This window comes from Leuresthes tenuis, unplaced genomic scaffold, assembly GCF_036924035.1.
Source record: "Leuresthes tenuis unplaced genomic scaffold, fLeuTen1.0.hap1 SCAF_12, whole genome shotgun sequence".
Classification (NCBI taxonomy): domain Eukaryota; kingdom Metazoa; phylum Chordata; class Actinopteri; order Atheriniformes; family Atherinopsidae; genus Leuresthes; species Leuresthes tenuis.
In genome coordinates, this window is record NW_027325366.1 from 30,278,404 (window position 1) to 30,302,788 (window position 24,385).

The 24,385-nt window shown below is 39.4% G+C and overlaps 1 protein-coding gene across 1 annotated transcript; it reads left to right on the plus strand.

Annotated features, from left to right (window-relative positions):
* The first annotated feature begins 231 nt into the window (after window positions 1–231).
* Window positions 232–23,376, plus strand: cryl1 (crystallin, lambda 1). The gene is made up of 9 exons (XM_072397452.1): window positions 232–356; window positions 1,087–1,194; window positions 2,273–2,399; window positions 5,623–5,784; window positions 7,815–7,910; window positions 8,554–8,652; window positions 16,839–16,947; window positions 20,408–20,511; window positions 22,903–23,376. Exons 1-9 carry the CDS (start codon window positions 316–318, stop codon window positions 23,005–23,007), a joined length of 951 nt encoding a protein of 316 aa, XP_072253553.1. The 5' UTR covers window positions 232–315; the 3' UTR covers window positions 23,008–23,376.
* Window positions 23,377–24,385: the final 1,009 nt, after the last annotated feature.

Sequence of the window (24,385 nt, forward strand, 5' to 3'; positions counted from 1 at the left end):
GGATTGGTTGAAGATGATCGACACGTTGCTAGGATACAAGTATAAGCTTAAACTTAACTCTTTGTCCTTTTCTTCACAGTTTCGCTTCTAAATCGAAATGAAAAATAAAATTGTGACTTTATAAAAAAATGAGCAATTATTAATCTATGTTTGCCTTTATTAACGAGGAAAATGCATTTACTTGGCAGCACTCTCTGGAGCTGTTTTGCCTTCTGACTTGCCGTACCACCCTGTCAGCGTGACTCTAAGGGGCGGTGCGAGAGTTTGGATAAGAATACATGCACTTCAGTCTGAGTAACACATTTAAAATATAAAATGAGCACTTCTGACTGCAAGTCTATCACTGTGATCGGCAGGTGAGCATGAAAAGACGTTCCTACAATGTAAAATGTGCTCACAGGCTTTGAGGCTGATTCTGTAAAGTGTTCATGAACCTGATCACAGCAGTTACAATTTTTGTTTTATAAGGGTAAATTGCATGTTATTCCAGTTAAGCGTTTGTATTAATAGATCCATAGATCCATGCCCTAGTTCACAACATAAAGACTACTCCGAATGCATGTTTAAATCTCTTGCATGCATTTAGGTAATGTCCCTTTCCCTTTATTTTCTTTGCAGCTAGATTTATCAAATTTCTTATCTTAATCACGGCTAAATACAGGCATCATGTAACCCACTTTATGAACGAGGATGTCGGTTGTGCTGACTCGCGGCTCTATCGTTTGGCAAGTTTAGAGTAGGCTTACATTTTAACTTGTTTTCTGTACTCTGTTCATTATTTCTGTGCACTCAGCTAAAGTTGATAGTCCTTTGAAGTGACCTCTGTAAGAAAAGTAAACACTCAACCGCACATTTCATCACTCATCTTTACCTGTAGTAAGTTGTAGCCTTTTCGTGCATGACCTGCATTACAGAAATTGCAATGTGAGGACTATCCATAGATACTGAATTGATATGGAAGTGAACGGTAAAACAAGCATTAAAAACATGACTTTGCACCACAGCGTACCTCACACCTGCACAAATGGTTGGAAAACTTCACACTACACCTCTCATTCTTTGGTTTGATTTTATCCCTGTTTTTAGTGGGCTGATCGGCCGCTCTTGGGCCATGGTGTTTATCAGTGGAGGCTTCAGTGTGAGGATCTATGACAACCAACCTGGACAGGCTGCCAATGCCATCGCAGAGATCCGGTGAGCCATGCCGAACAAATCCTGTAAAGTAATCGTAATAAATGCAATATTCCATGACGTACAGTGAGTGCATCTTCATGGGCTATACATCCTTAAATGTATGCTGTGTAACAAGTAACAAGTTAGCTGAACATTTTGCTAAATGTTGCCGTGCCATTATAAACAACAAAATATTAATTAGCACAGAGTAGTGTCTGCTGTCATAGAATTTATAGCATTTGTGGTTGAAACCAACCAAAAATACGCTTATATTTCCACAGATGTCATTTGAAAAACTAAAAAGTACATAAGAGATAATAATAATAACGTCCACATTCTCTGTAGATCAGATCAGTGAGGCTGCAAACCATTAACAACACATATAGAGAGGCTTCCAAGCACTCACAACTCAGAAAAAGACCCTGTTGAAAAGATAACTTGGCCCTCCATCCACTGCTTACAGAGAGGTCACACATGAACACTGCATGGTCGTCAGCTTCCACCTGCTGTGAGAACACATGAATAAACACACGTTCAGGCTTAAAAACAGCTTCACAGCCCAGTCATCGCTGGTTAAACATTACTGTGGAATGACAAAGAGCTTTTGGTGAAACCTCTGTTAAAAATGCTGTCAAACAAATAAGTACCTGAAACCTTTACGCTTAACTGTTACCAGTATCTTATTCATTTAATTTGATTTTATTCTGCAAAAAGCTGCAACTAATTAGCTGAGATGTTTCCGCTGCAATCATTCAGACTATTGGAAGGTTAGTTGATTATATGAGCAGTACGGGTTGTAGAGGTGCCACCTTATGTTTGAGGCCTAATCTTTCTCCCTGTGTTTATAGTTTAACTACATGTTTGTTAATTAGTGTAATTTACTCTGAATTGTTTTATTCTGACAAATAGTCAGGTGCTGTATGTTGACGACTGATCTGATACAATATCTTCTAAATCTCCGCTATCACAGTGCAGTGTGTTTTTTTTCTTAATTCATGACGCTTCAGAAAAATGTTGCTTCAACTTTGAGTCTTTGAGGACTGTGTGTGTGTGTGTGTGAGTTTGCATTGAGTGCGTCTCCTGCTCTGTGGCGGCTCAGGAAACAGCTGGAGGAGCTGGAGGAAGCCCACATGCTGAGGGGGGAGCTGACTGCTGCACAGCAGCTTGCTCTGCTCAGCAATTATGAGGACTTGGCACAGGCACTGGAAGGAGCCTTCTTTGTCCAGGTAACACAGCAGACCTCTGATAACATATGTTATCATATAAGTTTTCGCTCTCAATGCTAAAAATCAAGGAGAACTGCAGATTCACAGGTCTTCTTTTATTGTAATGTTGCTAACTGAACCTGAACACTGGACCACATATGGTCAGTCTTTAATTAAAATTGGGGACTCAAATGTACAGTCCTGTGCAAAAGTCTTGAAGCACCCTTCATTTACTTACCTATTTCCAGAAATAGAAAAAAAGTAGCAACAATTTATTGAATACCTGCAAACATGGATGTAAATACAGTATATGATGCACAAGTACAGTCCTCTAAGCAGCTTTAAAGTGAACATCTGGTCTGAGCTCCTTTATTCTCCAGCACAGCCTGAACCCTCTGAGACAAGCTTTCTGTCATTTCTTTAAGGAGTCTTCAGGAATAGTTCTCCAGGCTTCTTGAAGGACATCCCAAAGCTCTTCTTTGGATGTGGGCTGCCTTTTGTTCCGTTCTCTGTCAGATGATCCCACACTGCTTCAATAATGTTGAGGTCCGGGCTCTGGGGAGGATTCATCCCTCCATAAGACCTGTTGCCACTGATTTTCAGTCCACTTCTTGTGTCATTTGGCACAGCTCAGCCTTTTCTCCCTGTTTCCCTTCCTTAAGAATGGCTTCTTGACAGCCACCCTTCCATGGAGACCATTTCTGATGAGGCTTGGGCCAACAGTAGATGGATCAGTTGAAGGTCCAGATGCATCTCTCAGCTCCTGTCAGGTCTTTGCTGGATTTTTTCCTCTTTCTTAAGGACATCACTTTCAGATCCTGTTCATCTGCTGTAGATAGTTTTTTAGGCCTGACACTTCTTCTTTTGTCCTCCACTTGTCTAGTTTCCTCAAATGTTTTAAGGACACACTGCACACCATGCTGACATATGCCAAGTTTTCAGCTAATAGCTCTTTGGGAATCACCTTGTTAACTGTGTTGTCTTTGCTGTTTTTCATAGATGCAAATGACATGTCTTCCCGAAAGGCTGCGATTAAAAAAGCGTCTAAAGATGCAATTTAAAAGGACCTTGCTAAGTTGTCTGTTTAGTACAGACACAACACTGCTTCATCCACTGTGTTACGGACCTATTTTCTGCTTTCATAAACACATTCCACCAAAAACGACCAAAGAAAATCTTTGAAAGACCTTCAGAAAGCCTGGAGAACTGTTGCTCAAGTCTGGCTACAAAACATAAAGAAATGAGTGATGGCTTAAACTTTGCGTTGCTGTTTATGGTGCGTGACACGATATTTCCTGTTTTTTTGTTGCATCATTTATTTTAGTTAAAGCACTGCAGCATGTTCTGGTTGTGGCATGACATGAATTATCCTCAAGGGGGCAGAACACTATTGGTTTATAGTCATTAGAACTGATTTTGACATTTTGTCTGGATCTTAACCCACTCAGCTTTCCATCGGTGCCTTAATAAGAGGTATATGTTGTGGGAAAGGTGCTATTTGAATAAAATGTCATATTTGAGACTACAGTCCCTCTTTGTCCTTTTACTTATATGAATGAAAAAAAAACAAGATTTCAGAACATCTTATTAATCCTTGACAAGAAATTTGGTTTTGTACATGTATTCAATGCACAAAACTTGTAAAACCAAACAAAAATACGAGAAACGCAAGATAAGTATGCAAGAAAACATTGTGGAGGATGTCACATGTTGCTCAGTTGGTGGACAGAAGCACATAAACTACAGCCAAAACGGTTTGTGATGTATCAATATCTGGGCTGCAGAAACCTTCCTTACAGTGCTCTGTGTATTGAATTGAAGGTTTACTGAAAAATGTTCAATGAATTGATCTGTTTCAGGTTGATGAAGGCTCTCTGTCCTTTTCAGATCCGGTATTCGACATTTAATCGTGGTATTATAAGAAAAAATAAGTTCAAATAAGTTTTCTGGGTCAAAAAATAAAGATATATTCACACATTGATTAATTTTGCTTTCCTCATTTTTGCATGAATAAGGCTGATTTATTTCCTGATGGCTTGTGATGTTAGTTTCACCCTTTTATTGATCAGGATTTTCTTCCAATAGAGAAGAGGAAGTGGAGCTGGTTCTCTCTGCCGCATCATTGGTAAATCAATACTTTGCGGAGTGACTGATTTTTTTTATCCAGATTGGTCAGTTTGCTGAATGGTTCCATATCTAGTGCAGGTAACCAGTACAGGACATAGCATTAGATAAAAGACAGGACACTCTAGCTTTTCCATTCCCAACACAGAACTTTAATCACAGTTGTTTCCTAGAAGAGGGGAGAGAAAGGATCAAGAAATTATTTAATAACTAAAGAATTAGAAAACAATTAGACTAGACTTAAAGAAACAGCGGTAAAAGTTTAGTTAAATAGCTTTAGTCAGACCATGCGCCTCCACAGGCATGTTCAATATTATTTCATGTGCCTACAGGACGGCGTAGAAACCACACTATGAAAGTTAAAAAGCCAAACTTGGCTTTGTGCTTTCTCTAAGGCTGTTGTAGGTTCTTTAAAACCCTAACGGTTCATTTGTTGTGATGATGATTCTGTCAGCGCTGCTATGACCTTTCAAAGAAAGGCCGTCGAGAGGAAGAATGAAAATATGAAGTAACTTCAGAAATATAAAGTTGACACAAACAAAAAGTTGAGAACATGTATTTTGCTCAGTCGTCTTTCCAGAATTACTCTCACGTGTGCTGCAAATGAGTCTTAGTTGTGTTTTCATCTTCACTGGGATGCTCAAACAAGACTGAAATATTGATTTAGAGGAGACCTGAAAATAATGTTCAATTTGAAAAGTTTTAAAATACAGCATTTAAGACGGCTGGTTTTATGCCTCCTCATTGGCCAAATTATGTGCTTTAGTGGTCAGTCCATCCATGGATTATGGACTGATGGAACGTTCTTTTGTTATGGACACAATATGCGTCAAACACCTCAGTGGAACAGTGCAAACTTTCTTTTAGATTCAAGGATGACAAGATTAGATTTTGGTGGGAAAAAGATCGCTCTGTGCTCTAACCCATAAGTAGAATCTTTACCACAGTTATTGTAAAATTCCACTCTTAACTAAAAGGGTGAAACGGTTTGAAAAGTGGGAGTAAGTACTTTCTCTGCTATTTGTTATAGAGGTGATATGGTGTTCATTCACTTTGTTGCAGAAAATAATAACATGGAAACGTTGTAGCTCTCTCTGTGATAATTCTCCTTGTGTTGCAGGAGTGCGTATTCGAGCAGCTTGAAGTCAAGCAGAGCGTCTTTCAGGACATAGAGCGTCTCGTGGGAAAAGAGGTCATCTTGAGCAGCTCCACCTCCTGTCTGGTGCCAAGCAGCGTCTTCTCTAAAGTACAGAACAGGAGTCGCTGCCTCGTCTCTCATCCGGTTAGTGCTGCAACAGAGCTGCGGACAAGATGGATAATTAACTGCTCAATTATGCATTTATGAGACATTCACTTCAACCTACAGTCACAACACTTTCTCTGAATCATTTAAAAACAGTCTAAATTCTCTGAAAGCCGTGAGGGAGAGCACCAAACTGTAGGTCGGCCTTCTTGGAGTCCCTGGCTGGTTTCCTAAAGGAGGATCCAACTGGGGGTTCCATTGTTCTCATGGGGGGGGGCTTCAGTCCATGTAGATAATTACACAGTGACCTGGAGGGGCTTGATTGGGATTAATGGCCTCCCTAATCTGAACCTGAGCTGTGTTTTGTTATTTGTCTTCTGGGCCATAACAAGCATAAGGTGCTCCTTGGTATCAGGCCACCTTAGCCCAAAGGTCGATGATTTTAGACTTCAGAGGTCAGAACAGTCCACTGATCACCACCTGGTGGTGATGACGCCACACCCGGTAAACACAAACCAGCAGTGGGGGTGAACTGGGAATGACTGGTGGAGGCTCCTGTTCAGCATATCTTCAACTCACACCTTCTGGAAGGTTTTTCACACATACAGGGGGAGGTTCAGGACATCGAGTCTGAATGGGGCATGTTAAGAGAAGGTCATTGGTGCCTTTGGTGGTGACAACTGGAAGCTGTCAAACAGAAGCGGGGCTTGGTTGTCCCAAGATGTACCTGAAGCAGCTGACAGGTACCGTATGGCCAAGAGGGTCAAAATGTTTGTGGTTGCACAAACTAAAACTCTGATGTGGGAGGAATTTGGTGAGGCCATGGAGAAGCATTTTCGGTTGGCCTCAAGGAAGTCAGAAAGGGAAAGTAGGGCCCATCCCAGGTTGTGCCTGGTCAGGGTGGGGAACTGCTGACACGAACTGGGGATACTATCAAGTGGTGGAAGGGACAATCTGAGGATCTTCTTTATCCAATGTTCTGAACCGGTAACATTTTGAGGATAGTGTCCTGCATCTGTTCAGTTAGGAAAGTTTCCAGTCCTGCATCTAAAGACTCTGCATTAGTCACAGGCAAAACATCCAGATGCATACACCAATTTGTGTTGCAAGAATGAGCAGAAACAGACATTAAACGCCTCACAGGGAGTCCTGAAACTGACAGCAACAACTTACAGAGAAAAAGAAGCAAGATAATCAATTTCACCAGCCTGTAAAGCAGCTATCAGATCACTCACAGTCCCACGCTGTGGGCTGAAGTCGATTAGAAACGGGTCTAATTATCTCAGAAAGTTGTGATCATCAGTGGTCCAACATAGCCTGCACTGCAGTGTTTATATCGTTTATTTTTCACCTTTATTTTCCACACATTCAGCTCTGTAGCTCTTAAATTTTCCAGACTTGTTCCACAAATGTCAGAAATCTGTTCCGGACTTTAGAAGTTTTTAGAAAATCAACAAGCGTTCTGCTGCGTGAATGTATGCCAGTGAAAACTGCTGCTTCATATATTGTTTTCTGCTGAACTGTATTTTGCTTTCTTATTAATATCATGTCAGAAAATGGTCATAAGTTCTGCATGTTGTAAAAAAAAAAAAACAGCTTTTTCCTCAGCATACTTTATACATCATTTTCTGCCTTTTGTGTTCTCTACCCAGACAGAGACTGGACCTAATTGTCCAAGCATTCTCCAGAAAATATGTGACATTCACGTGTGAGAACAGCTCGTGTTTCCTAAAATTCAGTTTGTTAGTTTAGGAGTAATGATGCAGACTCATAGGAAAACAGAGGATTACTAAAAAAGAGAAGCATAAAGGCAGTATCGATGATAATCCTAACAGTTTTCACTGTTTTTGGGATAATACATTAACAAGTTGGCTGTATAAGCATGAATCAAATCCCTTAATCCTTCATTCAGCCTTTATTTCAACTCTCAGTTCATTGAAATCTGAAGTCTTCTTTCACATATAGACTTTTAAACAATCAAACTAATTCTGAACAAGTTTAACCAGTGAGGATCCAGAGAATTAATGGCATAAACCCTCTATTCTGTGCATTTTTCTTGGGCTCTGCAGGTAAACCCACCTTACTATGTCAAACTGGTGGAACTGGTACCTCACCCAGAGACGTTAACGGCCGTTATGGATACTACCCACGCTCTGATGACCAAGGTACGGTGAATGCACATAAGCTCACGGTTACATCAGAACGTGTAGCAGTAATGACAGAGTGTGAAAACACAGTAGATTATGATGTTAAGGTCACGAGAAAGCGGTTTGACGGTTGACATTCATTTTCAAGATCAGACCTGTACCATGTGACAGCGAGACGTCCACTGAGATGGATTAATTTTCCAAACATGTCTCAGCAGCTAAATTTCATGGTATGACATCAAATAAAAACCAGCAGCTTTGGGAAAGTAACACAAGACTGTTCTCAGAGTCTGGATCGGAGTTTCACTGCATATTAAGTCTGACGTGTTTTTCTTCTTCTCTCTTCCTTCCTTTTTGGTTTGACCTGATCGAGTCTCTTTATATTGATTTGTTCTAAACTAATTCCTTTTTAACTGTTTACATTTTAGTGGGTGTCGTGTTGCAGTTGTTGTTTGGGTCTTTGCTCCTTATTCTGACACTTTGACTCTTACCTGTTTTTGATCAAATCATCGCCACAAATGGAAAAACTCAAATTCTGTTGCTCCAAAAATGTGCCACATGAATAAAAGTGAGTTGATGGGAAAGTAAATAAAGTAAAAAATCTCCGTTTCAGTGCTTAAATCTATTTGGAGCGTTTGATTTCTGATTTTTCTGAGTGCAGGTCGGCCAGGCGCCCGTCCGTCTGAAGAAAGAGATTGATGGCTTTGCCCTCAACAGAGTCCAGGCTGCCATCATTGCAGAGTCATGGAGGCTGGTCCAGGTCAGTGTCTGGCAGGAGGATTGTATCAAGTATTCATTTTAAGTTATTTATCAAGTTATTTCAGCAACTTTTCTTCCTCCTCTCAACAATTTAACGACATGCTCTTGACTCATTGTTTGAGCACGACTCCTTGTTGGTTTTCCTTATTCTATTCTAACCATGATTTCATATTGAAATAACACCAAGTATTGTCTTACTGACTAATGAATATTGGTCAGTAAATAATCATTTTTAAATTGTTATTCAAGAAATAAGAAATTCACAATTAAGATTACTTACAACTCTTACTTATTGTCATGTATAAGTGACATATCTCATCTAATTTCTGAGGAACTTTTAGGTAAATCATGCAACAAATATTAAGATATTCTTAATTTTTTTCCCGAATCAATTGATGTGTAGTTCAAGATAATTTTAGTCACTAATAAACAGAATGTTTAGTATTATTTGAGAGTTAACTGTATTAACTTCAGGATTGACTATGAAGTTAATTAATAACCCTCAAATCAAGATGGCTGAATTAACCTGGTTTTTGAGTTCATTAATGTGCAGTTCTTTCATAAAGACATGCATGAGATACTCGTATGTGAATTATTCAGAGCTCATAGAAAGTCATTGACATTCATGCACCCTTTCAGTGTTACCACCTTGTAGTTTTCAATAAGCTGGACACCCAAGAGTGCATTGATGTGAGCATGTGTGGTTTTATTTCTGGACAAAAGCTCCTCAGTCTCAACGAAGTTATATATGGCCGAGTTGTGCTGCTGATGGTTTTGTAATCGAGGCAGAAAAGAGGAGGCCCTCATCGGCTCACCTCTACTATAATCTCTGTGTTCCTTTCCAATATGGAACACAAAGAGAGTAAATGAGCCTAAGTCGCTGATGACAGGCTCCATTATGTGATCACTCATGGAGGAAATGGTTAGAATGATGATGGGTACGACGAGCATGACAATAATTACAGCTGATGGGACGTTAACTTGAGATGTTCAGTGTTACCTGAACTGAAGCTACCTTACATCAATACACTGTTATCTACACGAGTTGGAACAGTTTCTTTTCAGACACAGATTTCATTGTGGCTTCTCCCGCTGGGTTTAACATGAGTCACTAATCCAGCTGGAAATGGATAAGGACGAATGTTGTTATATACAGAAACATGAACGTTTGAATCACAACCGGTGGGCTGTTTGGTCATAGGAAAGAAAACCTGATCTGTTGGTACAAAGAGATTATAAAAAGAAACACTTTTACATGCAAATACACAATAGTTTGACTGTACATGCATGTACACACTGAGGCCGAGGCCCTCTCTGTACATGCTCCAAAGAGCCATCTTTTTACATCTTTTTGTAAAAGTTTAAGCGTATATTAATACAGTCAAATACCCAATTTATGTATTTGTCTATTTCTTTGTTCAGACAGCAAATTAAAACTAGCCCAATAAGAATAGGCATCAACCAATAGTCAACTCACAGCTTCCAGACTGTTGCCCTGCTATACTAAAATCCTGATTGTGACTGAATTAATCTGACTAAATTAACCTGAAAAGGCAACTTAAAGACAACATCAGTGCAGTGAATTAGGCGTACTTTCATGTAATGTGCTGTGGGATCATTCCCACTTCCTGTGAAACTGGATGTTACCCCATTTTTACACGTTAACTGTGAAGAATGTCAGTTGAGTTGGCTCCAGTCTTTGCTTGTGGTTACCTATTAAGTAATGAGACTGGAAACGGTCCAAATACGCACCTTTAGAGTGTACAGGAGGCAGAGCATGATGCATGCAGCACAATGCTGAAGTCTTTTGTTTGCAGCAAGATGACGGTGGCGATGAGACTGCCTATGATTTATCTGTAATGATGACTAATATGTGTGCGGTAGGCTACAAGATCTTCCCTGCAGTAGGTCATAGGACACAAAAATTAGCAGCTTAATGATACAAGGTTATATCTGCAAGTTGTAAAAATAAACAATGGAGTAAAACAGTGGAGTAAAAATTCACAATTCAACACAACTTATTCTAATACTTCTACATCACAAAAGTAGAGCTGGAAGGCACAGCCAGAATTTTATTTAATTAATAGTAATTCAAGGTAAACACAAGAAACTTATACTAAAGAAAAAATGGACCAAACTCTGTGAATAATTCCCTATAATCCTTATAGTGCTGACCAGCATATCATTGGGGTCATCAGATTTTAAATGTATAGTTAGGATGATCCATTTTAAGAGGAGCTCTGTCATTAAAGTATTTCAAGTACTCATGAATAAATGCCCTTTAAGTAACTTTAATAACTAGTAATCCTCCAGTTCTGCAGCCAGATTAACAAAGTATGGGTAACTGGTGGATATCTGACTAAATGTGTAATGAGTCAGCTCAATCCTCTCTGCACATTAATTATAAATGTAATTCTTCTCATTGCAGGGTTGTCACTGGAATTTTAATTGTCAATAATAACTCTAAAGAGGGACCGTTTATTCTTTTGTTCGTTTAACTCTGTAACAAAAAAAACTGCTGAGTCAAAGATAAGTCAGCACGGTGTGTCCTTGTCCCTGACAAAGGTTACACGACAATTAAACTATAACTCTTTAAGGACACGTGTTACTGAAATAATTACAATTCAACACAACGTGATGAAAGGTTTGCACACAAGCAACAATAAAGCTGAGGCATTTTACAGTTATTTCTACCCAACTAAAAAGCCAGATTTCCTTCAGAGATGACTAACAAATCCAGTTTAATAGTTTCATAACTCTTTCTTAGACAAAGCAGTTAAATAATTTGTGCTGAACACATGAAAAACTGATAATTCTCAGACAATTTGTAACTTATCGGTCGTTACTGAAGGTTTTACAGTCAGTAAATTAACAATAAATTGTCTTTTGTGTCTTTTGTCTCGTTGTGTATATTCCAAATAGGATTTTCTTAATTCCCTTGAAACTTTCTTCAGGTTAGTGTAACTATTTTCCATCATTTAATAATGCATTGGCTGTTTTTTGGGGGGCTGTGATGGTACATATGTAGATATCTGAACTATGTTTAAACAGATTTCTTCAGGGAAATGCAGGCTCAGCAAGTTTTACACTGAAAAAAAGAGCTTTTAGTTGCACGAGCTTCATAGAAGTTTTCTCATGGACCGGGGAGGTCAAGGGAGGCAACACAACCATTATGTGACCAGCGTGTGGAAGAATGTGCACAAACTGTAAGAGCAGGTTGGTCCCCCTAATTATCTCCTCACTGACTGCTGAGAGTAACTCTTGCAACTTAATGGCATGTGCATTCTTGAAAGTTAATAACAGACAAGCTCTCACAGATTTGTTCAGCAGCTTGTGGGGTATGTTCACAGATGTGCATGTGCACGGGGAATCCAATTTAATGTATGTGTTCAGCCATGTGGCTCCCCTGACCTAAGACATGTAAGCTGAACACTGAGTTAAAGTAAATGCTTTTACATACCTGTACTGGTAGAGATGATACAGGTGACAACGGGCAGGTGTACTGCCACATGTCTTTATAAGATATGGTATAGTCACCGAAAAATGTCCTTTTGCAAATGGTAGAACAGGATTTTAGAAGATTAAACTGTTCACTGTCCTTCAAGGCCAAAAACGTTGACGCCCTGCTGACTTTTCCATTGTTTTGAGTGAAATCTTTTGCCTGCTGCACCCAACCTCAAAGAGCTCCTCACCGACTTCTAGACTCAATTCAGTAAAGTTTGTGGTGCTGTAGGATTGATTATGCTGCTGAATTATGCTGTTCCAGAGTTCTGATGTTTATGGATCTTGTATTGAGACGACTTACTGGGAAAACTGCTGTTTCTTGTTATTATTCTTGTCAATATCATGCAGCACAAGTGTATTTTTATGTCTTTCCCTCAACCCCTTTGTAATGTGGAGGTGTTCAAAAAGTCCACTTTAGATTTTTATGTAACTCTTGTACTTTAACACCTAAAAGTATGAATAGACCCAGAAATGTTGACGGTTTGCTGCACAGCTTTGCTTTAATTAAGTGTCTGAAAATGCTAAGCACCTTTGGATTTGATCACAGCTCTTCAGTGTCTGATAGGAATAAATCATGTTTAATGCATTCTGTCAGAAAGCCTGTATGTATGATTAAATTTGCAGCAAAGGTCACGGCCGTGTCACATTTTGGACGTTTTAAGAAGTCACTGAATCGCTTTTTTGTGTCAAGAGCAACTTCTGAGTTCACTGATGAGGAAAGTGGGCGTGCAGTCAGGTGAAAACACTTGTTATCCCACTGGGGATAACACTTAAATCCTGAGAATTTAAATCTTCTTCAGAGAAATGCAGCAGTGGTTACTGTTGAGTCTTTACCTTCTGACTGTAGCACAGTATGCATGCATCCACCGTGTGATATTTGTGATTTCACACGAGACTGTGGAAGCTCAAACTCATATCTACATGACATTCGCTATTGTGTGCGGATCGCTACACTGTGAGACTTCTGCTGAGGAGAATTAACCCTGAGGGCGCTCTTAGGTCCTAGCTGACAAAAATACCACTTCTGTGTCAAAGTGCCAAACTTTGCTCTTGAAGACGCTCCAGCAGAGTGAATCATAGTGTGTCGTGTTCACAACTAAATCAGAATGAACACACACACACAACCAGGAAGACGCCATAAGTTCTTTATGATGAAAAACAATGAAGTCAACAATAGTTGGTTAGTTTTACAGTCGTTGAATAGGTGTGCAGCAAGCATTAAACTCATGAAACACTGTGCAGTTTAACACACAAAAAAACAAGAAAGTCTGCATTCGTAAGTGAAGCAAACATGTCCTACTCATGCTCTGATTATTCATAGAAAAACAGGCATCGTCAGCTCTACTTTATGTCTTACAGGCTCTCTGGATATATATATTTAGATATACTTGACATGTTTCCCCAAATCTTACAAAGCCACAAAATAATTATACAAATAATCAAATTACAAATACAAGAATCTAAATCTCAGAACTATGCAGCACAGATTTTGACTTGTTTAGTTGTTTTTTTTATCTTGTGTTGGTGGAAGAGCAACAACAGACTTAACTCACAGACATTTTGAGATAAGTAAACAGAAAATCCCATCACGAAAGAATGGAATAAACACAGAGTCATGAGCCAAGCCAGACCCTGACATTTAGGAGAGAAGGGGAAAGAATATTAGGATGAACCCTGAGATTTAGTAGATTCATCCTCTCTGATCATCTTTCACTTCTCCACAAGTTTAATGAAAGTCTGCACGGCAGTTTTTTGAATTATTGAACAGAGAAGCAGATGTGATTGTTACTTTGCATGTTGACACCAGGGTACTGTTACACTTTAACGTAACTGAACTGCTCTGACAAGTCAAATTATTAGCTGCAGGCGGGACCCATAAATATCTTTAGATCCTCCACAGCCACAAATCTGTAAATATAGCCAAAGATTTTAAACTTCAATGGAGGGAGCCAGAAGATGTGTGTTTATGACACAAACTTGGCTTGATTTTGAAAGAATTTTGAGTCAGACTGGAATGATCTTGTTGACTGTCTCTGGTGTCAAAGCCTATCAGGTAAATCCAGAATATCTCTCACTGTTTACAGCACAGAAGTTATTCTAATGAAGCGTTGCTGAGGGTTTAAGGAATGGATCAACTCCAGATGTTCTCTGATAAACAATTTTTGTTGTCAAAAGAGTGCTTAGAAAAAAGCAATAAAAAAAACTGCTTCTTTGCATTTTTTTTCAATTTCCTTGTGGCAATTATGAGAGTATTTTTAAAAAAAACTATCAACATTTGAACAATTAGTAGTGTAACACACACTATCTTTATAGCTAAGCGGTGTAGAAGGACACAGGTTTATTTCCACATATCTTTGATAGAAATCCAGTTTACCAGGCTGCTGAGAGTTACAATAAAGGGTTAAAACAAGAGCAGGTGAGTTAACCTGAACTTCCTCCTGTTGCCCTTCGATGTATCTAAACAGACGAAATGGCCGGATTCTCAAGTTGCTTAATGTGTGTCTCATCTCCGCAAATAAAACGCCTTTATATATATCCTTCAGGCTAAACTTTTACTCCACAAAAAGAGGAAAATCGGTAGAAAGTGTTTACACAGTGATTGTACATATACAAAGTCCCACATGGAGGAATGTTTGAATGTAATCCCACTTGTTCTTCATGCTTCCAGATTCTTTTTGCATGCTGTCAGCTGGTTCAAGCTTACTGATTGTAAAGATTTTTCCAGTTTCTCCAGTTAACGTAACATACATTTATTATCTTGCCTGCGGTTTGTGATGTTTATCAGAGTGGGTATTTCATAAGAAGGTGGACTATGGGAGGAATAAATGGATCTGATGCATAACTCTAGAGAAAGAAAAATAAAAAATAATCCAAATCATGCAGAAAAACCTTATTGAATAACATTAAAACATCATACTATACGAACTACGGTGTGTTGAGATTAACAAGGGGAATAGAGCAACACATTAACTGTCGTTTCTACCAACATCTACCTTCTGAATTCCCTCATATTAAGCTGTTGTTCAGCCGACTGCAAGAAAAGCTAAATTTAGCCTCTTTCAGCTTATTTCAATAACTGCAGCATCACTTTTTACTGTTGAACTGTACAGATTTAAGGAGTTAACCATCGTTAACAACCGTTATTTGTCGTCATCAAACAGGAGATCCAAGTCCACGAAGCATGTTCATGTGAAACACACTTAATGATCAGTTATCTGCAGGGTGATTTGTGAGTGGCGCAGGCTGCACCTCTCACCTGAGGGCCAGTAATAATTAGCACTCTTCACAATGCAACGTAACAGTGGAAAGCACGCGTCACTGTAATTGAAATACTCTGGCGTTTCCTGGCACGGAATAACGTGTGGCTTCAGCTCTGTTTCATTAACGCAGCTGATTTCAAAGGAGTCAGAGCTGTTGGTGAAAGGAAACTGTGTCGGAGAAGACGCATATATATACAGCACAAGCAGTGACAGTTGAAATCAGTTTACATATATGGATGTTTTACATGTTTCTATACATGTACATACATGTTTTATGGGCCTGGTACTGCCAGTGTGCAGGGACAGTTGGATTTAACAGAGCTAATGAGCCATCATGAGCTGCTTTCAGACATGTACTGCAGCCCTGAAGTTCTCCAGATGAAGTGGTCCCAGTAGAGTGCCTGTGTAGAAATCCCTCCGTTAGCTCTCCTATAGCAGCAAGTAGCCACAAAACAGCAGCTATGAGCTAACAGAGCTATAGTACACATTCGTTCATTCATTTGGCTTAAAGTATTGGTGAAATAAAGACACATAATGCCTCATTTAGATATTTAGAGGCTGTATTTTCTATGCTGTGCTCTTTCCCGTTATATGGATCGCGAGTTATCTAAATATCTTCCGAAGAACGCCGACTTTCGCCAAACTGTTCTCAGTGAGTAGATGAACGTATTTCATGCCAGAAATAATGTCTAGGTTTAAAAATACAGGTGTTCCTCTTTAACAGAAACGGTGCGAACAGGAAAAGATCAAAAGTTCAGCATTCATCATCAGGGCCTGTAGTCTGACAGGAGCCTTGTGATCCTCCTTACATAACAGGACCCTCCCTGACCCCTCCAAATGCACACAAACTCAGAAAATGGTCCTTGAGTCGAGGCCAGCGTTGGAAAGCAGAGCGGCTGAGAAAGCCCCTCGTTACCCCCAGTGATTACGGTGGAGAAAAGACCCCACCCACCACCCTGCTTTGCTCAGATAACAGACTCGTTGTTGGACGCAGGAGTCAAACAAAGGCGACCCTGTCCCTCTCCTCTTGCTCACCCTGCTCTCTGTATCTGTTTTCTCTGTGCTCGGCCAACAGGCATCTCAAACCCAAAGATACCTGAACCCCTCCCTCTGTCACTCCTTCCCTCCATCCCTCCATCCTCAGCTCTCTCCTCCCTGTGCATAATCCCGAGGACAGAGTTGGCTGATTTAGGGGAAACTCTATATGGTGGGAGTAGTCTGATTGGATCAAAGGGATTTTGGTTCGAAATATATTATGGGGCAGAAAGTCATGACTTTTTGTTCGTGGCATCGTCACCATCAAACCCTGAACTGTGGACATTTATGGTGTGAAAAGATTCACCTGCAGCACATAAACCAATTTAAACAGAATAAACACTTGTGTGTCTTTCTTTTTCTTTTATTCTCTGTGTCACTCCATCAGGACGGCATTATCTCAGTGAAGGACATCGACCTGGTGATGTCAGAGGGACTGGGAATGCGTTACGCCTTTATAGGTCCCATGGAAACAATACACCTCAATGCACCTGAAGGTAATGTTTTTCCTGTTTGCTACTTTCTGCTCACAGAGAAAGAAATGTACTATTTATTTATTTATTTATTTGTTTATTTATTTATTTATTGAGTGGCGTGAAAAGAAACTGAAGGAAAGAGATGGCATGCGACAGCAGCCTTGAAACATAAAGGCTTGGTTAAACACTGATTTATTTGTAAGTAGTAGATGGTGCAATTTCAAATGTAAGAGGATAGTAAACACTTTATACAGTTATAAATGTTCAGTTCAAGCCCAGTTAACGACTTTTGTTACATTAGTGTTTGATATCGTAGTAAATCCTTCTACCGCAGCTGTAAAAAGACATAAAATGAGCGCAGGCAGCTTCAGAGTGATAGTGATTAAACGTATTCAGTGAAAAAGCTCACAACATGCGTATACTGTAACGTACTGCGTCGCCCCTGTATGTGTGTGTCACAGTGAGAATGAAACCTCAGGGAGATGGAGAATATCAAAGGGGAGTGTGAAACCCAGAGGCTAACCCTGACTGTGTACACACACACACACACTCTGACTGAACAAAGCCGTCTTTTGATGGGTAGCTGAATGCACTCCCTCACACCAGTAATCCAAAACTCACGCAGCCCTCATCACGGCCTTCAAACCAGGTGCCAACTCTACCTGTAGTTACAGTACTGGACCTTTTTTACTGTTTCTTTTTTCTTCTTGGGAAGGAGTAGTATGACCGTGTTCTCAAAAGATTGCTAATACCGACTCTTGTTCTGATTTCAAGTCCTTAGATCATTTCAATCAGATACTGAAGCACTCAGGCTCTCTGTCTCTCCTTCTCCTCCACCCGAATGCTTTTGGAAACCACGTACCTGCACAGGAACACGATGTCCTTTAAAGGAACAATCCACTAAAAACCCACTCTCTGTAGTTATGAAGGAAGCTTTGCACCAAATGACCTGAGAAACCTTTTGAAACACAGTTATCTGACCATGCAAAAATTGCTGCATAGGACAAAACTGCGGCTAACAGCGTTAGCAACAAGTGTCTTTGTGTGAAGGCGATACTGATCCAAGGTCAGAGAAGAGGTTTCTGTGTAGATTTTGTGACACTTACTTGCAAACTGGACGACCGTTAGAAAATATTGTAACCACTGTTCTTAACAAAGAAGCAATCGACACATGACTTAGGGAATCATTTGCTTTGCTTAGATTCACATTAAACAGAACCAGCACCACACTTGTTTACATGTGCATTCATTTAGATGTTTAACAAGATGGAGCCAATGAGCAAAAGGAGTTAAAAGGTAACACAGCATTAGCATCAACTCGTGCAGAAACCTTGGATAAATAAGGTGGAGTTAACTCTAACCCTTGGGAAGCCAGCCATTTACATAATAAAATAACACATCTCCCTTCCAGATGAGATGCCCAGTAGATGGTAGTTATCACACTGCTGTGTCATGTATACTGAGTCCCACTTGGTCTGATGCAAACATTCAAGTTCAGCTTTAGGACAATTTGACTGAAAGTTGAGTTTTCTTCTCACGTTTTGGGAAACATTTTAGCTGGAAGTAGAAAAGTGAATGAAAAGGATGTTTGAATAAGGAGATAAATGGAGGCCCTCTGCTCTTTTAAAGAGCTGGCGTGAAGCAGCTTTTTGTTTTTCCAGAGGTTTTTTGCTGTGGTTTTGTAACGCTTCAAACATTTGGCCCTCATCTGCTGGGTTTCTTATCACAGGAATGTCAACAGACCACAGCGCTGGCCCTCTTTACGATGCTTTTTGCCCAATCACTGTCATTGTTACCTTGCTTGCGTTGCCTCATAGATCGTTAGCTACAAGGTTCATATTCAAACCTAATTATTTAAGCTATTTATTTCATCCTGCAGCTCTGACGGATGCTTAAGTAAACTTGCTACATAAAGCACTTTAATAACAGCTTACACTTCTTTTCTCTTTGTTCTTGATGTTTCACAAAGTAGAAACAAAAATCTGTCCTAACATTTGGAGAATTATCAAGTGTGATACTCTTCAGTGTTTATGATGCAAGACCGTTAGAATTTAATATCAAAAATGTTTTTTTGTTGTTACATTTGTTGTAATTCAGTTTCAGCGGGGTGAATACAACAGGACTCACAGTGGAGGAAAAGCAGAACCCTCATTTATTAATCTTTAACTGTTTGTTTGAGCAGCACTTAAATCATTAATTAGCTGCCTGTGTCACCAATTAGTCATTGAAGTTTAATAAATGAGGAGTGGCACTGTTTAATCTCTAAAGTTAAACTTAAGTTAAATAGCTTCTGAGGGAGAGCCAGTGAGTTATTTCTGAGGCATTTAACGTTGGACTCTCAGAGCAGAGAAGCTCTCAGATGTCTGCTTTTTATGACTCAAATCGTACATTTTAATTAAAAAAAACACATCTTTAAGCTTGTTCCCTGTAGCATCAACAGATTCAAAACACTGAGACAAGCAAATGTTCAAATGTTAACTGCAGAATGTTGAAAATTACACATTTGTGCTTTAAAATCTTTTCATTGTTGGAAAAAAACCTTCTGCATTTGCCTTACATAATAATAATAATAATAATAGCATAATAAATGGAGTCATAGCTGTTATAGTGTTTGTTTTGTTGCATTTATTTATATAAATAAGCATTAGGAGGACCAAACTGAAACAATACAAACAGAACACAGTGATTTATACATCTCATTAACCAACGTTTAATCACAACAGAACATAGAAAATATGTCAAGCATTTAGCTGTTTCATGAGGAATATTGGCTCATCTTGTTTGCAGCAACACATCTGAAAGAAGTTGGGAAAGGTCCATGTTTCCCACTCTGTAGCATCTCCTCAGGAGACCAGCTGCTGGACCTTCAGGAGAGGAATGCCGTCCCACTCCTGTCTGATAGAGGATTCTAGCTGCTCAGCGGTCCTGGATCTTCTTTGTTGTATTTTAAATGTTTTCAGGTGGTGAAAGGTCTGGACTGCAGGCAGGTCAGACTCTTCTACTACAAAGCCATGCTGTTGGAATGGATGCAGGATGTGGTTTAACTTTGTCTTGCTGAAATATGCAAGGCCTTCCCTGATGACATCATCTCGACTGGTGCATAATGTACCTGAATATACCTTTCAGTATTGATGGAGCCTTTAGGTGCAGAGGATCCGTTTATCATGTTCAGATGTGGCTTCTTCTTTGCACGATAGAGCTTTAACCTGCATTTTTATGGATGTGTGAACACACAATGATTTCTGGGAGTGTTCCTGAGTGATTTTGACGTATTTTGATCGTTGAAGACGCTTCGTTCTGTACTAAATTTTGTACTTTTAACACCTCACATCATGTGCTTGTAACGCTCCACCTGCAGTTATCAAACTGGGATATTCTGCCCTGAACACCATGACACGGTTCAGCTGCACAGTGGCAGGATTTTACATCTCATTTTTTAGTTCTGTTCATTGTGTAATATCTCTGCTGTCCCCACTTACAGGTTTGGAGGACTATATGAAGCGATATGGGGAAGGCTTAATGAGGGTCCTGACTTCCTTTGGGCCTGTGCCCGACTTCTGCAGCGAGGCCAAGGGCATCAATAAGGTATCTTGAGTGACGTTTCCCAAAAGCCAGCATGTTACGGTATTTGTTTATCTACTCGGGTCAAAATCAAGTGTTTAGTTATAAATTTGCCCAGATTTAAAGCCCTTTAAAACCAGTCAAGCGTGTCTTCAGTTCTGCTTGATAGAAAATCAAGTGTTCCTCCTCACTTTTGCACCATACAGCTCTGTTGGCATTACGCTGTCACATGCTTTCACAGGCTGTTAAAATGTTAGTCACAGAAGGTCACAATGTGAGGACACCCTGAGCTACAGCAATAAATAGTTTCAGCTGAACTCGTCTGGAGGACATTAGCAGTTGATCCTGTTTTCTGGTGCTTTTGACCTTGGTTTCAAACCATCAGTTCTGTAAGCCAGTAGTATTTGTAGAGAAATTCATATTACTGTGATATTAATTCATCTCAGGAGGCACCAAACACAAGAACAAACAAAATCCCACTATATTATCTCTGATCTTTTTAGTTTATAGACTTTACACCCTGGGGGTCTCTGCAGTAGACTCCCCATTGAAAGGCACTATTTCCTAACAAACAAACAAAGAAAAGGTAACACAACACACTTAAAAGTCCTATGACAATATTCTAAGTGCTATATCAGACTATGATGGTGATAACACACCTACTGAACTTTCAACTTCTGCAGGCTCATCAGCTATTATGTAATCAGAGGTGAGAATGATGACCATTGAAGCTCTTAATGGGGGCATTGTTTTCTTCTCCACTTCCATCGTTATAGAGTAGTTGGCGGTAATCTTCATGTAGCAGCGACCATACTGGTCTTAAGGCCTCAGTTTCACTTCATACATGTGCAAATCGACTAATGTCGATGGGAATTTCCATTTCGTTCCATATGTGTGTGAAACTCATTGTTCTTTTTTTTCTTCCTTTAGCCACAGATTAGCATCAAGTACATGGAAAAACTCTGATATCTGACATGGATTTCAGAGAACTCACAATTATTCAGAGGCTACAAACTACGTTGATAGTTAAAATGAATCTTAGTTCGTTAAAGCATTTTAAGTCAAAGCTAGTGAAAGTGGAAAAGTATATAGGTTCACACTTTGTTTGAAAACACACCTGGTTTTGTCGCCACAGTGCTCCATGTACATGTTTCATAAAAACTGGATGGAAAAAGAGAAAAAAGAGGTCTCTTTTGTAATGCTTCAGTCAAGCATGCATCCTTCTGTAAAAATGCCTTCAGTTACATCAAACACTGCAGGCCGTGGTCCATAGATTACAGACAAAAGACAAAGCAGTGAAGAAACGAGGTTGGACTCCCAACCTGTCCCCATTTTTTTATCTTTCAGTGACTAAACTGGCCTCATATGCCTAATTTGTCTCACAGAACCATCTGGGAGGCCATCCATAGATACTGTTTGGAGAAAAAAACACATAGCAGGTGATTGGATGAAGCGTCTTCTTATTAAAGCTTAAAACAAACTAATCAGATCAACCACCACTAGTTTATTTACCTGAGTTTTGTGCATCGACCACAAACTGACAGCTTAAAACCAGGCAAGAGATTTGCAAGGTACTGACTACATATGAGTAGTTTTAATTTAATTTGGTGGAAGTTTTTCACAGCTCAATCTGGTGTTGTCATGGAAATAGGGATGGTCTCAGTCGTTAAGGTACTACCTGATGAAAAGGAGTGTTTGTTCTGTTTAATTTAGACAGAAACCCAGTGTCCCAGTGAAAAGTATCAAAGAATCAGTATCACTCACTGGAGAATGACTAATCTGTGATACGCTGACATGCAGCAAAGTCTTATCAGGACTGCGTGTGAGTGAGAATTCAACTGCCAGCCCGATGAAAGTCACCTCCTGTGGCTTTAAATTCCCTGTGAAACTAAATCTGATGTCTAAATGTTTGTATGAGATCACTCCAGCGCTAGATGTTTTTCATTTCCTTTAAAACAACTGAAAAGTATTCACGGCTCATCCTGCACTTGGGTCCATTTTGCATCAAACAAAGTGCTCTTTTTGAGTTTGTGGTGTCTAATTAGGCCACTAGAGCTGACCAATCAGAGCTGACCGCAGTTTTTAGGGTGGTGGGGAGGTGTAGCCTCCTTAACTTCCATTTTTAGAGGAATTCTGTAAAAATGCAGAGACAGAAACTGTTTTGGTATCTTTTTTGGTGCTTCCAAATGTAAACTTATAGTGAAAACTTGTTCTGTTAGTTTTGTTGCAAAGGACTCGTAAACATGCAACATAACTAATGGTGTAGTATCATATGATTGGATGTTGAGGATTGTGAAGCACGCCACAGTCAGCTTCTTCTTTTATGAACGATAAGACAATAAGTTTCACCAAGAGAGTGCAGCACCCTATCCTCCGAATGCAACTCACCCCTCACGCCTGCCCTGCCGTCCACAGGAGATGTGCGAGCTGATTCCCGGTGACCAGCAGCATCTGTCCGCCAGGAAGGAGAGGAGGGACCAGCTCCTCATGCATCTGGCCAAGCTGAAGAAGGACCACTGAGGTCATCACCCAGAATCAGGAATCCTGCGAACTGTGACTGCTGACTGAGATCAGGAATCTTTAAACATTTCATCCCAACAGTGTCACTGCCAACTTACGATGTTGATTATTCTGCACAAGGTTTAGAAACCATTTCTGAACACTGATGCAGTTAGAAGTTAAACAATCAGTAAGAATTTAAGCATTAATGATATCTTGTTTTCACAGTCGTGAATAATTGTGCTCTCAGTGTCATTTATGAACAGTTCTACCATCATTTTAAATGTTCTGTTGATAAGTACAACACTATATGAACGACAAATCTACAGCAGTATATTTTTATAAAATGTTCATCTTCACATTTACTGTAATAAATTCAAATGAAAATGTTTTGATCAATAAAAATCCATTAAAATCAGTTAAATTATTAATTTTTATTCTTGTTTCCAAACGGTTTGTTATGATTCTCGTCACGAAGAATAAAGTTTCATTGAACACTTTAGGATCGAGTGCATTACAAATGAGGAATGTAAGTTATATGAGACGCTTCTAGAGCAGGAAACAAGGACTGAAAACATGTCACGAGTTCTGAGTGTTCAGAAGTTCAGTTCCTGCTCTGCTTGTGTGGAAGATTTCATTTCATGGGGTTGTTTCACTGGAGCGAGCGACATGTGATCCCACAGTCTGCAGTAAGTGATAAATCATGCCATTACATACCCAGGTTATGTTCTGGGTATGTAAAAATGTACTGGAGCAAACAGATGAAAATGTATTTTATATGTGAAGGAGGAAGCAGAAATTACAGATGGGCAAACGTTTGCTAAGTCACCAAATATTCATGTGATGGATTCTCTTGAATTAACCTTTTAAGTTTAATGGAAACTAAAAGTCCTGCATCTCCACTCATGACACCTTATTCAGCAGAGATATCCATTATTTCTACGAGTTATAGAACTAAGTCAATGCTAGATAAAACCACGATGAGAAACCTCCAGTGAAGATACATTTTTGACCTACTGGTTCATGTTCATCTGTTCAAATGAATTAATAAAAATTATTATTAAGTTCAGGGCATCTTTAGATTATTCATTCAGACGGAAATTATGTCTTGTTTATCTAATTAATCTACTGTCAGGTGACAGATGACTGACTGGTATTTTATTAGTAATATTACATCTGATACCACACGTGAAAAGTATTTGCACTAACTTTAAGACTTTCCAAAGTCCTATTAAACTTTTCTGATTTTTCTTCTTTACAATTTGAATTCAGGAAAACCCATAACATGAAACAAGAGGACAGGACGAGTTGATTAAAATGTAGCAGTGCGCACTGAAGTTTCTGCTTTAGGCTAAAATGTTGTATGTGAAAAGTCTTTAATTCAATGGAAATCGTCAGA

Bases quoted from the DNA above. Each gene is read 5' to 3' on its own strand.
- cryl1 (XM_072397452.1), top strand. From the start codon at position 316: ATGAGCACTTCTGACTGCAAGTCTATCACTGTGATCGGCAG. The intron at 16,948-20,407 runs GTAATGTTTTTC...CCCCACTTACAG, and splicing joins ACACCTCAATGCACCTGAAG to GTTTGGAGGACTATATGAAG. The intron at 20,512-22,902 runs GTATCTTGAGTG...TGCCGTCCACAG, and splicing joins AGGCCAAGGGCATCAATAAG to GAGATGTGCGAGCTGATTCC.